A 14,708-nucleotide genomic window follows, 5' to 3' on the forward strand; every position below is an offset into this window, starting at 1 on the left:
TTCTGGAAGATAATAGATATAAAAATTATTAAAAACTTTTAACAAGTGCAGAGATTGATAAAGCATGAATTACCAGCAGAAGTTATAAGCTAAATAATAATGTAAGATTAAGGCAAACTTTTTCATTTCCTTAGCATAGCGACAACCTGTACTTTTTTTTATTGTTTTTTAGTTTATTTTTTAATAAGTCCAATAAAGTACCCAATAAGTCAGCATAAAATATAAGCTATTCATTAATATTAAATGATCAAATGCCTGCAAAGAAGTGCTTAGAAGCAGAAAAAGCAAGCAGTATATTATTTTATATACAAATTTTAAACATTAGTATTTACCGCTGAAACTATTTTTTATTATATTTACTAGTTCACCCTACACAATCCATTAAGCCTTAAGTTTTTAAATCATACATTAACTCTTACAGGTTACATATTCTTTAATTTTTTCTTCTTCACTTTAGCTGTAAAATTTTTATTTTAAATTTCAGCAAAAGTTCATTGTTGTATATATTAATAGTTTGAACTTCCTTATTACTGGTAGTTGGAACTATTTCATCAACGGTTCTAACTTTATTATTTTCTAATGGAATGTCATCAGAAGTTCCAATTTCATCATCAACTAATGGAATGTCATATTCTGCTAGATTTGAATTATTTTTTTTTTTTTAATCATCATTAGATATAAATTAAATAAAATAATTTTGCTGCATTGAAATTTAAATCTTCAATTTGATTGGAATTTCTTACAAAGGATTTTTTTCTTGGAACTTTTGACGCCTCTTGATAATAAAAAGGAAATTCAGAAAACACTGTCAGCATAGCATTTTGTTTTAAAAGAATATTTTTATTATTACCTAGTTTTCTTTGATAATTTTCTTTAACAAAATGATTACTACATAAACGGCTCCATTTCGTTGGAGTAAAATTTTTTCTTCTTGTGGCTGCATTCTATTTTTTATATATTTAGATCAACATTGGCTAAAGGAAATCTATAATAATTAAAATATCTGTATTAAAATAATTATTCTCAGATACACAAACTATGTATACCTCCATGTAACCTATATTAATAAATAATAGGTAACTAATCATAGATTAACTCACCGAAAACAATTAATAGTCTGACCAGATTTAAATCCATTTGTACATCCATATGCAACACATGACACTGGCATGATTATATATTTTAAAGTATGAAGCACAATTTAAAACATATTAAACATTTTATGTTTTGTATTTAAAATATAAATAAAAATAACAAATAAATAATACAGGGTGATTCATTTTTCTTTCTCTTCTTTTTCCTTTAATAGTAGTAACTCAATGGTTAACTAAGTATTGATAATTGATTTTTCTCAACAGTCAACAATATTTCTACTAGTTTCCACATTGTATCTAAAATGACTAAGTATTGAATGAATCATTAGTTACATTTTAGTGTTATTCTGTTTTATTATTTGATTTTATATGTATATTATAATATATAAAAATGAAAATATATTGTAATGTAATCACACCTATGTTGATAAATAAAACAAAATTGATTTACAAAAATTTGATGAACCAATCAAAATTTTGAATTTTTTTTTTGGACCATTAACTCACTTTTAATTCATTATATGTTTGTACTATCCATAGTGATTGTTTATGTGACCAGTGGCATATACAAGGGAGGTGTATGGGGGTTATGACACTCCTCTTGAGCAGTATCACTTATTACATTATTAATATATTATTATTATTATGTATATTACAATATACAATAAACATTATTATAACATAACACACTCCAAACACTAACAATAAAAAGAGAACTCAGTAGGAAGTATAATTCATGAATGAACCAGTGTGAAGGATCTATGACCATAACATGCAATCATTGAATTGATTCAGTAAAACAATTCATTTTAATGAGCTGAATCACATGAATTAGTTCACCAAAATGAATTGAAAGTACCTACTCATCACTATTCACTAATGTTTATTCGAAATATTTTGCAAACCACGAATTGAAGATAACAGACTATTACTATTTGTCAGGCTTCACACCACGGACTAAGATAGTATGGACTGGAAACGAACGCCTAATCACGGGGCCGCTTAAGGTTAGGAGTAGGCTTGTGCGGGGTGAAATGGGGCAAGTACGATTCGCGCTCTATCTATGTTTATATATGAGAACCATAAATGTCTACTTTTTAAATTTTCCCTCCAATGTATATTATTGTAATTATTATTTATTTATAATATAACATATTAACATATTATGTTTATTATTCATCACATTTGACTTGGTAAAATGACATCTTAGTCCGTGATTACCTACTGATTTTATTACTTATTACATCAAAATTTAATGTTTCTATTACTACTTTAAAAGTTGCAAAATGGCACCACGGCATAAAGTACGTAAATGTTCAATTAATGAATGTGAAAGTCGTGAAGATCAGACAAATGTTACACTATTCAAAGTATACGAAAGTAACAAAGTAGCTTGGGAATCAGCGGTACATAATGCAGTAAAAAATCAATTAAAACCATTAAACTACATTTGTTCTAAACACTTTGCACCTGATGACGTTATTACTAACTATTCACAAACACCATCTGATGTAATTATGCCGGAGGTAAATTATAATATATAAGCAAGAAGCTAGTGAGTGGTATAGTGGATATACCCAATTCCCATCTTGTTTTTAATCAAATAGAGGGAAATAATTTGTATAGTTTTAATTTTTATACATGAATCAAATACCTAATAGAATGTCAGTACTTTAAGTTTTTTTTTTTAAAGGGATATCATAAAAGAACATTGTTCAAATTGAAAAAAGGATCTATTCCATTTGTATTTGATCAAACAAATATCTCTCAACCTTTATCAACAGCTGAGTCAGCTTGTGAATCACCAACTCACCCATCTGATGTAATTATGCCGAATGTAAATTATAAAATATAAGCACTAAGATTGTTGGTGATATACCCTCTTGTTTTCACTAAAAAATAGAGGGAAATATTTTATGTAGTATTAATTTTTATACATGGTTCAATTACCTAATAGAATATATCAGTACTTAATGTTTTTTTTTTTCAAGGCATATGATACAAGAGAATTGTATGAATTGAAAAAAATAACTACTCCATCTGCAATCAAACAAAAAAATATTTTTCAACCCTCACCAACAGCCGAGTCATTTAGAAAAGAACTTTTTCCAGTAAAAGTAATATTAAGATTTGAATTGTTTTATTTTACTACCTATATATTAATATCATACATGAAATTAATTTTTATATTTTAAGGCTTCCTCAGTAACTTTAAAAAGAAATATTGATTGTATTTATCCTACAGTAACAGATACACCTTATAAACAAATTTGCTTAGTGGATTTACAGGTAATAATTATTTTAATAACAAGTAAATAAGACCTTAATAAACTTAATAACCTTGATTAATTAAATTGTTTATATGCATTATTTTTCATTACTGACTTGATGCAGTTTTATAATTTATTTACAGAAACCAGTGTTTCTTAATGAATTGGTTAACTCAATAAGTTTACCATTTGGATGGTCCACTTTTAGAAATGAAAAAAAACGGTAGTCTTCTATAATGCTGTATTTAAAAAAAATCACATTGTCATTGAAAAACAATTAGTTGTCACTAATGACAAAAATATAAGTTGTTTTGTGAATAATGAAATAATAGAGCCTACAAGTGTAGGATTGATTCAGCCGTCTAATTCTATAAATATGTCAAATATATCTGAAGTAATTAGTTCATTTAATTATAAACAAGTGTGCCAAGGTGGACCTATGGCAATACATTTCCCCGGTAATAAATGCATTGTTCTATATTATTATGTTTTCTATTTTATTAGAACATTAAATATTTAATTTTTAAATTTTGATACATACTATTTGGCTTTGACTGAAATTTTGTTTATTTAGGAGTATCTATTGGAACAGCCGAACTTAATAATGGACTATGGCGTCATAAGAAATGCTCTGTTTTAGTATCGTCATCAAAAAAAAAGAGATGCCTAAAATGTGACTATTTATTTCCATTGTTTAAAAAATACCAAAAAAATTTATTATTGAAAACTTCAAGACGAATTGGTGTTACACTTACTCCCATTCGTCGTCGTGTATTCAATAATATATTAAGTAAAAAGAAAAATCTCCAAAAATCAAATTCAAAGTAAATTTATTTTATAATTAAGTGTAAATATATAACTCTTAACCCACTAAAAATATATATTTCTAGGCTTAAATTAAGCATTAGTAAGTTGAATTCAGCATTAGCTGATATTCAAAACAAAACTGCAACTTTAACAGACAGTGCATTGAATACTTTATTTACATCAAATAACTTAAATAATTCACAAAAATCTATAATCCAAGAAATAGTTAATACAAGCAAAGCATTAAAACCAAACAATAGGAGATACTCGGAAGACTGGATTATGTTATGCATTTTACTAAAAATAAGGTAGGTATTATTACTAATATTAATATTTTTAAAACACAAGTATAATATGAAACCCAATTACTATTGACAATTTTAATTTTTAATTTATCCATAGATCATCTTCCACTTATTTATTTTTAAAAGAACAAGAAATACTGCCTTTACCGTGTGCACGCACTATAAGAAAGTATTTGTCTCTCATTAATACACAATGCGGATTTGATGAAAATTTTTTTTTATTATTCAAAAAGAAAGTATCCTTGTTTAGTAAAGAACAAAAGCATGGTATGTTAGTTTTTGATGAGATATTCCTGCGTGAAAGTTTGCAAGTGAATTCCCAAACCCTAACATACTCTGGCTTAGAGAATTTTGGTGGGGAAATTGAAAGTTCGGGGTTAAAAGCCAACCATGGTTTGGTTTTTCTTTTTCAAAGTCTTGGAGCAAACTTCACACAACCAATTGCAGTTTTCGCTTCAAACGGTCCTGTTAAAGGTAACATGTATAAATGTCCGTCAATTAAAATATTATAATATCTAACATTCAGTAGTTACCTATTTTTGTTTGTAACCTTTATAATTTGTGTATTATATTATTTTATGTTGCATGATTTGATCATTGTCTGTTTTGGGAAATGCAAGTTTATGTCTTGGAAGTAATAAATTAGATAAGTATATATTTAGTATAACCAATAACCATTATGAGTAACTATTAGGTAGTTTATTTATATTATTACAAACTATAATTATGCCTGTGGTAAGTTGTAAGTATGTGATGTTTTCATTGTAAATGCAATTTTTGGAAAGTTTTTTTAATTTATAAAAACGACTAAAATTGTATCATATTTAATATATAAAATATTATTTAAATTATATCAGGTTCAGTTTTGGCACAACTAGTAATAAAAGCAATTTGTTTACTGGAAAAATGTGGAGTAATAGTAAATGGAGTTGTCTCTGATGGAGCAACAACAAATCGTAAGCTCTGGTCAGAATTAGGTGTGACAGGTGAAAAAGGAAAAGTCACAAATTCATTTGAACATCCTCTAAATAATGAGAGAAAAATTTTTATGATCTCGGACGCACCTCACCTTATAAAAAATATCCGGAATAGACTGTTCAATAAAAAAGGATTGAGAGTAAATATGAAAATGTTTTTTTACTATTTAATTTGTTAACAAAATGTATTATTTTACAGGAATCACCAGATTCTAATTATATTAGATGGTCGCACTATGTGGAGGTACATAAAAATGATTTAGAAAGAGATTGTATTGCACCATTGAGAGTGTGTCCAAAAATTACACACAGACATTTGGCACCTGACAGTTTTAGTAAGATGAATGTCAAATTAGCTACCCAGGTAATATATCTTTTTTATAAGTTTTATCTAATAAATAATATGACTGTTCTTTAATAATTTTACAGATTTTTAGTAATTCGATGGCTAAAGCAATTGAATATTACCGTTGTCATGCAAAAATCAAATCATTAGAAAACAGTGAGCCTACACAAATATTCACAGAACGAATAAACAGACTGTTTGATACATTAAACCGAAGGCATCCAGCCGAGGGTATCAAACATAAAAGTCAGGATTTTGTTGTAAGTAAAATGATATAATTAGTAGCAAAATGCTGACAGTATACCTACATATTTTTATAAATCAAAAAAAATTATTTTGATTTATAATTAGGTATTAGAAAATACATTAGTATGGCTTGATTTATGGGAAGACCATGTACTTAATCATTCTATTCCTGAAGAAGAATTTTTATCAAAATCGACTGCTGAAGGTCTGCGTGTTACCATAAAATCAGTAATAGAGTTATCCAAGCACCTTTTGGAAGAATACGGATTTAAATATGTTTTAACTTCAAAAATGAACCAGGATAAACTAGAGGTAAAATAAACAAAAGTCGTTAAAATATTCCTAATTTTAACAACATTTTAACAAAAACTTTCACAGATAACTTAATATATTCTAATAACAATTTTTTTTCTTACATCAACAGCAATTTTTTGGTATGGCGAGACAGGCAACTGGTCCGAACGATCACCCCAATTGTCCAACATTCTTACAGGTATATAAGTTATTATCAGTATATTCCATAATAAAGCCTCCTAAGAGTGGAAATTGCACAATATTGGATTCAATAACACCGAAATTGAGTATAAAGGATATAAAAGATGTATTTAGTAATAATGACACATCTGAAAGACAATTAAAAATTGATCATTTGAAGAAGAGGTTAGATACATTAGTTGCTCAAGACATAGAAGTAGACAATGTATTTCAAGCTGATATTTTTAGTGATCATGACTACTATAAATCAGATACAGAATCATGTGTGTTATATTACATCTGTGGGTATGTCACAAGATATATTAATAAACACATTAAATGTAACAATTGTCAAATTGCAGTACAAGGTAAAGCAAAGAATTATAAAATTATTTAATTCCTTAACTAAAAATTATTATTTTAGGTAAAACATCATTTTGTGATATGGCTGAAGCAGCTCTCACAAATATTAAAACTAGAGGAGGCTTAATTCATCCAAGCACATTCTTATTCAATTTGTTGACAAATGTAGAGGAATCATTTCAAAAATTTTGCAATGATTATGATGTTTTTCAACAGACAGTTGATGATTTTTTTAACAAAAAATTGAAACTTATCAACACTTTTCCATGCAGTATTCATAAAATTGAAGTACTGACTTTTATAATATCATATTACGTAAAGATGAGGATGTGTCAATATACAAAAGTTTTAAACAATGATCAAAAAAAAAATAATGCAAAGAAAAAGAAGAATTCAAAACTTGTTAATACATAAATTAAAATATTAATGAAATTATATAATTATATAATTATTTTTTGGTTAATAAAGAAATCGCATATTTTTGTTTTGCATGTGTACTTATTACCTTACGTTTTAAAAATCCAGAATCTATTTTCCCTCAAAACCATTTTACGACATCAAAAATGTATTACATATTATATTAAATAATAGGAAATAGGAATAACTAATAGTTCAATCCTAGTCCGTAGTAGCGCTACATTCGCACTTGCTCCATTTCCCCCCGCACAAGCCTACTCCATTCCATAAGCGGCCCGGTTCCCCGTCACCCGCCCACCAGTTCGTTTCCAGTCCATACTATCTTAGTCCGTGCTTCACACGATAAGGCGAGTACCTTATCTAGTGTAATATAGATATCTGTGGATGGATATTGTATGTCGTACGATATTATTATTATCGTATATTTAATAAAACAATAATTATAATTTATTTACATGGATAACAATCGAGCGTTCCGATTTTAATAAAAGTGTAATATTCGTGCTCGACCACTACTGTCGTTGTTACAATACAATTATTATTACACGGCGGCGGGCGGCGCGTCTTCGTCTGTCGTGTCGAACGATCCGTGGTGGGCCGTGATAAATGATAATAGTAGATCAGCTCTATCGCTATGGATCTGTGTCGCACGCTCGCGATAAGAAAATAATAACATTTGTTTGTTACGCTCGGTGATAGTGACTAGTGAGCAGCAACACCACCACCACCAGCTGCATTCTAGGCGGCGATCGTCGCTCATAAATCGTAATCCACGATCGGACTGTCACGGCCGTCGTCCGTGTCGCATGTGACCCGTGGCGGCCGTGCGACCGCTGAAGTCGGTAACGGCGGACACCGTCGCATACATCGGCAGACACCAACAGCAACGATGTGGGCCACCAGCGGCTTGGCCGTTATTGTATGGCTGTTAACCGCTACGTCCGCATCTGCCAGATATCCGGTTGTCTTAGGTAAGTCTTGGCCCATGTCCCGTCGTTGACCAAGTCAACGAGTGCTTTATTATCTATCTTACGTCTGGGCTCACTGCTTTGTTAACTGTCCCCGTCCTCAGTATTTCCCATACCGTCCCGTTTGTTTCCTTGTCAGGAGGTCATCTCGATATATATATTTTTTTATTAATTTGTAATTTTAGTATTTATTTTTTTTACACCTTATAAGAGCGAATTTATGGCTTTTTAAATGCTATCAATGAAGTATTTACACACTATGAATTTTAATTGAAATTTGAAGGTCATTTTCTCTATTAACTGAAACCTTTTAGGTATCGATTATTAAATTATTTATCTTTGTTTAAACTTATGGTCTGACCACATTTTATTAACAACTTAACAATAGCTAGATTAATTATCTGATTAATCAGTAAATAAGCTGTAACTGTAATGCTGTATATTATTAAATATATAATATATTTTATTATTGGATACATTATAATTTAAAACATAATAAAGTTTAAATTTTAATAGAATAAAATAATAGTACTTGAGTATTATTAAGTAGCTTTAAAAATAATTTTAAGTATAATCATTATATATATAGTAACATTTTTAATATCAAGGTTAAGTATTCATATCACTTTTTGCCTAAATAATATAACATAATTAATGTATCTACATGATATTATCAATTATTATTATTTTTTTTTAATAATTTTTCAAAATCTACCATACATATTTCATGTTCATTATTTACGAAATTATTTATCTAATAAATTTTGAAATTTGTGTATTTAATTTTATAAAAACAATTTTCTTCAAAATTCAAGTTTGCATAAGTACATCTTTTGTTTGTTCTATAGCCAGAGGTCGGTGAACTAATAAATTTAAAATTATGTATTTGATACAAATAATATATTAACACATAACTAATGCTTAGTTAATATTATTTTTTAGAATTAATAAATTTAAAATGCACATGATAATAGTGATAACCATGTACTTTGATAAATAAGTTAAAAATATTTTAATATTTATTTATAGATACATAATATTTTTAAATAAATTTTATTGATTAACACATTTATGTTTATATGTTACAGAGTATGTTACAGTTAAAGTGTTGAATCAAGTAGCTTATAAAATAACTATATATTACTCTGCTAAACAAAAGTGCCATAAAAACAAATATATTAGTTTAAACATAAATTCATTTTTGTATTTTTCATTTTTTTACACCTTTATTATTTTCTATAACAGTAGTTCTCAACCTTTTTTGATTCATGTTACCTTTAACTACTAGAATTAAATACTACATTACTCTAACATCAAAATAATAAACAATCTTAGTTGAATATTTTAAAAATAATTTTATTATTAAAAAAAAAATACAATACACAGAAAAAAACGTTCAAAATGTTGATATTAATATGAATTTAATAATATGATTTTTTTGCAAACATTTATTTATTTTCCTTTTCTAGCTGATTTTTCATGTTACCCTGGTTGAGAACTACTGTTCTATACTATTTAATTTTGAATAAATCAAATTAAATAACATATCCACTTGTATAGTATTTTTGACTAAGAATACAATGAAGTAGTAATAAAAAAGTATTAATGATTTATTATATGAATAAAAGTTACTTTTATGTTATTAATTCAACATAAGCCATATATACCTTTTTGTTTACTAAAAATTCTGTTGGTAAATAAATATTTAATTTTTAATAGAACTTATACAAATAATAGCATTCACTGTAATGATAACGAATACACTAACAAATGATTTACAATCGGAACAAAATAAAATAATTATAAGTTATAAGTAACAAAATAATTAACTTTCCAAATGATAACAATTTATAAACTACTTACTATAATATGTATCTCAGTCACTTTAGAAAATTGCTAAACAATAACGCTGTAACTTAAATAAAACATGAAAATATTAAGAAAAAATTCCATATCTATAAAAATATTAACGCTGTTTATGCTTAGTAAATGTCAGATTATGATAAATTATTGTGTACTTACACCAGGCATGTCAAACTCAAAGTATCAAGTGGGCCAAATGTATTGGATAGTTTACTACGAGGGCCGCACATAAAAATTAACGATAAAAGAATATTTTATACAAAATTTTTCTATTTTATTCTTTACGTTTACAAAAACAGGAGGTACAAAAAAATGAAGAAAAACAACTACCTACAAAAAAATTTACTCTAACATTAAAAAAAAACCATTTTATTTAATTAAGTGTAAGATGACTATATTTGACATTTCTTTTCTCCCACCAACTTTTCAATTTCAAGAGAAATATTATTAGACAGTTACTTTTAATACTAAAATTTAGATGTGCCTCAGTTAATCTGGATCTAACAGGGTATTAATTACTGATCATTAATGAAAATAGTTACTCATAATCACACATTGATAAGTACTACTAAACATAGAAATAATTTTAATTTTATTATTTTTTATTTATTTTTTTATTAATTACTTCAATTAAAAATATATACTGAGTATAAAATATATTTTTATTTTTGATATGTTCTCATATTATACTTGAATGTATTCTATATTTTAACAAAAATCAAATTAAAATTATATATAGCAACTTAATATTGTATGAAATATTGGTTAAAGTATAATAAATTTTTTTGTTCCATATTAATGTGTATTTTAACTGTTAGGTACATGCAGATAATTAAATAATTCATGAACTATCTAGTTATTACTTATTTTATTAAATAATGTTATTCACACTAACTAAAATATAAATATGAATACAATTTTTTTAAAGTTAATAATTGATTAAATTTAACATTTTTAATTGTCTCATGTTACTTCTGTATTTAATCAACCCAATTGCTAAAAGATCGTAAGGATGACAATTTATGTAGCAATTTTGTCAGTATAATGTTATATTAATTAAAATGATTTTTTTTCGTTTTTAGTTCCAGGTGATGGTGGTAGCCGCATTGATGCTAAATTGAACAAACCCAGTGTTGTTCATTATTTATGTGATAAAAAAACAAATGATTATTCTAACATTTGGTTAAATCTTGAATTGTTAGTGCCATATGTGATAGACTGCTTGGTAAGTGAAATAATGTATTTAGTTGTATTTAGTTAATAACTCATTGATTTGGTTTAATAATTAGATAGACAATATGAGACTGATTTATGACAATGTTACCCATACTACTCACAGTCCTCCAGGTGTAGATATAAGAGTACCTGGATGGGGAAATTCTTCTGCTGTTGAATACATTGACCCTAGTTTATCCACCTTTGGTGCTTACTTTAAGAGTGTTGGTGATACATTAGTTGGTACTGGTCTTGAGCGAGATGTTTCTATTCGAGGAGCTCCTTATGATTTTAGGAAAGCGCCTAGTAAGAATTAAAAATGAAATAATTTTTCCTACCATATTATTACAATTATTTAATTTTATGTAGATGAAAATACAGAGTTTTTTGTAAAATTAAAGACACTAACTGAAGAAACATACCAACAAAATAATAATACACCAGTTGTGTTCATTGTACATAGTATGGGAGGATGTATGACATTACAATTTTTGCGATCTCAAACACAAAAGTGGAAAGATCAATATGTCAGAGCAATGGTTTCATTAGCTGGTGCTTGGGGTGGAGCCGTTAAAGCATTGAAAGTGTTTACTGTAGGTATGCTGAAAGTAATAAATAGAAAATAAGAAAATAGTATATTAAAATTTAATATCTATAGTAAATATGTATTATTTATTTCCAGGTGATGACTTAGGTGTTTATGTTCTTAGTGGTAGTGTTCTAAAAGCTGAACAAATTACATCTCCTAGCTTAGCATGGCTTTTACCATCTCCATATTTTTGGAAGTCAGATGAAGTATTAGTTGAAACTGATACAAAAAACTTCACAGTGGCAGACTATAAACCATTTTTTGAGTAAGTATTTTGCAGCAATAAAAATAATTTAAGTATCTCAATATTGTGATTATTACAGAGACATAGACTACATGACTGGCTATAATATGTATTTAGACGTTAAACAGTACATGGATTTTGGACCACCTGGTGTAGAAGTCCATTGTTTACACGGTGATACAATTCCAACAGTTGAAAAGTTTGTACCATCATCGATTATTTATTTATTATTTTTTTAACATTTATTTGTCACATTTTAGAATGATATTTGGACCGGGTAAATTTCCCTTTAAGTATCCTAAATTGCAATATGGTAATGGAGATGGCACAGTTAATTCCAGAAGTCTTGAAGGTTGCACTTATTGGTCAAGTATGCAAAAACAAAAAGTTTTTCATCAAGTATTTCCAAATGCTGACCACATGACAATCTTAAGGGATGAACGAGTATTGGATTACATTGCTCAGCTCATGGAAAAACTATAGATACCTAATTATCTTAAACTTAAGTCATTATTAGGATGCATAATATAATAATTTAATAACTGTTTAAGTTCATCTTAATAGATATTTAAGGAAATTAGTAACAATAAATAATATTTTTGTACAATATGAACAAGTACTCAAACTTTCTTAAACCTCCAATTTACATTAAATTGTTTTTCATTTTGTGGTTTACTGGAGACCTTAAAATACTCTGAAACAATCAATTTCTTTGTTTTTTAGTGAATTGATCGATAAGTTTATTAAATTTATTAGAACTAAACTTGTTCATTATTCATTGTTAATTATTTATATAGTTAGTAATGTAACCATTTAATAATTTAAAAAATATAATGTTTCAACATTTTGTATAATACAAAGTAATGTAGTACAAAATTTATTAGTAATAGTAAATATCACAAATTAAAACATAATTGTATCAAAATATTATCAATCCAGAAAAATAAGGTAGATGAATCTAATTGATAGAAATATGATATGATTATTACAACATTTATAAATATTATTTTATTATAGAAAAAACTTGTGAAAAATTAAGAAAATAATATAGAAAAAAAATTAAATGTATTTATTATTTGCGTTTTTGTTTCATGAAATCAATTTTATTTCAATAAAATTTTGTAGTGTTACAATAAAGTTTTATTACAATAGCAAGTTAATCATGTTATATTACTACTTATCACTACTAATATTTATTATTCATTACAAGGACATATTTATATGTCACATTAACATTTATTTAACCAATTACATAATAATGTTATTTTTTCAATTATTTTATATGAATTTACTCCAACCACCTTTTAAATTTATTTATTTATTTCATATAAACAGACGCAAGTCCTAAAACATAATAATATTAACAACGTGAGTAAAAATAAAAAATAAAAACATATTAATACGTAAAACAATAATTAATAGTTTTTACTTAAAATTAGAGAATGAATAAAATAATAATGCTAAATTAGTTAAAGAATACAAATCAAATATAGAAATTATTATTTAGATATAATCAAAAACAAAAGTATTACCAGCAGTCATAAGAAGGTTAGTAGGAGAGTTCAAGATATAAATAAATAGAAATAGAATTATTTAAAAAATATTTTTAATAACAATAATTATCAAAATCAAAGGTATATATAAGTAAATAGTATACAGCTTAAATAAAATTGTAAAAATAATAAAATTTATAATATTTTTTACAAAGTATTTTTTATTATTAATTTATGTAACTATATGTTATGAATTTTAAATATTAAATAAAATAAGAAGATAAAATTTTTTTAAAAAAAAAGCAGTACACAAGTAAAAGTCTTGTATCCATTACTTATAAGAGAATAATTGTTATAAAATATTATAAAATATGTATTTTTTTTTTTAATGTTGATAGGTCACATTGCCAGATTCAAATTAATAGTCATCATTGATTTTTTTTTTAAATTTTTTGATAAAATACCAAGGAACAAAAAGATAATTTGTTCAATGTTTTTATAAAGATTTAAAGAATATTTAATATTGATTTTCCTATTATCATTATTTTACTTAAAAACATTATAAATGTATTTTCTCATTTGAATTAAATACTTTTGAAATAATTTAGTATATTTTTATCCTATTTTAATTTGCTTATAAAACTAATATAAAATTTACAAATTGTTTTGCCAAGTTCCTCAATTCCTCATAATTAGTTATTACTTAAATTAAAAAAATCCAAGACAATTGTTTAAATATAATTTTTTTATAGACATACTAAGTTCAAACTTACAAAGTGTTTTATATTATTATATTTTAGACACATAATGTACTTAGCAATTTGTTTAATAGTAATATATATAAAAAAGATGAACAGTTCAGAATTGTTTTTCGTAAACAATGATATTAAAATTGAAAATTGAATTCAAATTTAATACACCCAGTGGTACTAATTCAATGGTTCAATTAGTTCTGACAAATGTTATAGGTAGTATAAGTTGGTGGGTGTGTATAGATATATCTCAAAAGAGACTTCAAATTTTGCTTTTAATCAATT

General features: G+C 26.2%; 1 protein-coding gene and 1 pseudogene across 1 annotated transcript; both read left to right on the forward strand.

The window, feature by feature from the left end:
- Nucleotides 1-2,049: 2,049 nt before the first annotated feature.
- LOC126551864 (uncharacterized) lies at nt 2,050-5,097 on the forward strand (annotated as a pseudogene).
- Nucleotides 5,098-7,708: 2,611 nt separating this feature from the next.
- Nucleotides 7,709-13,246, forward strand: LOC114131763 (phospholipase A2 group XV-like). Its single transcript, XM_027997063.2, has 7 exons — nt 7,709-8,270; nt 11,213-11,355; nt 11,420-11,651; nt 11,715-11,942; nt 12,028-12,199; nt 12,258-12,377; nt 12,439-13,246. Exons 1-7 carry the CDS (start codon nt 8,189-8,191, stop codon nt 12,659-12,661), a joined length of 1,200 nt encoding a protein of 399 aa, XP_027852864.2. The 5' UTR covers nt 7,709-8,188; the 3' UTR covers nt 12,662-13,246.
- Nucleotides 13,247-14,708: the final 1,462 nt, after the last annotated feature.

This window comes from Aphis gossypii, chromosome X, assembly GCF_020184175.1.
Source record: "Aphis gossypii isolate Hap1 chromosome X, ASM2018417v2, whole genome shotgun sequence".
NCBI lineage: Eukaryota > Metazoa > Arthropoda > Insecta > Hemiptera > Aphididae > Aphis > Aphis gossypii.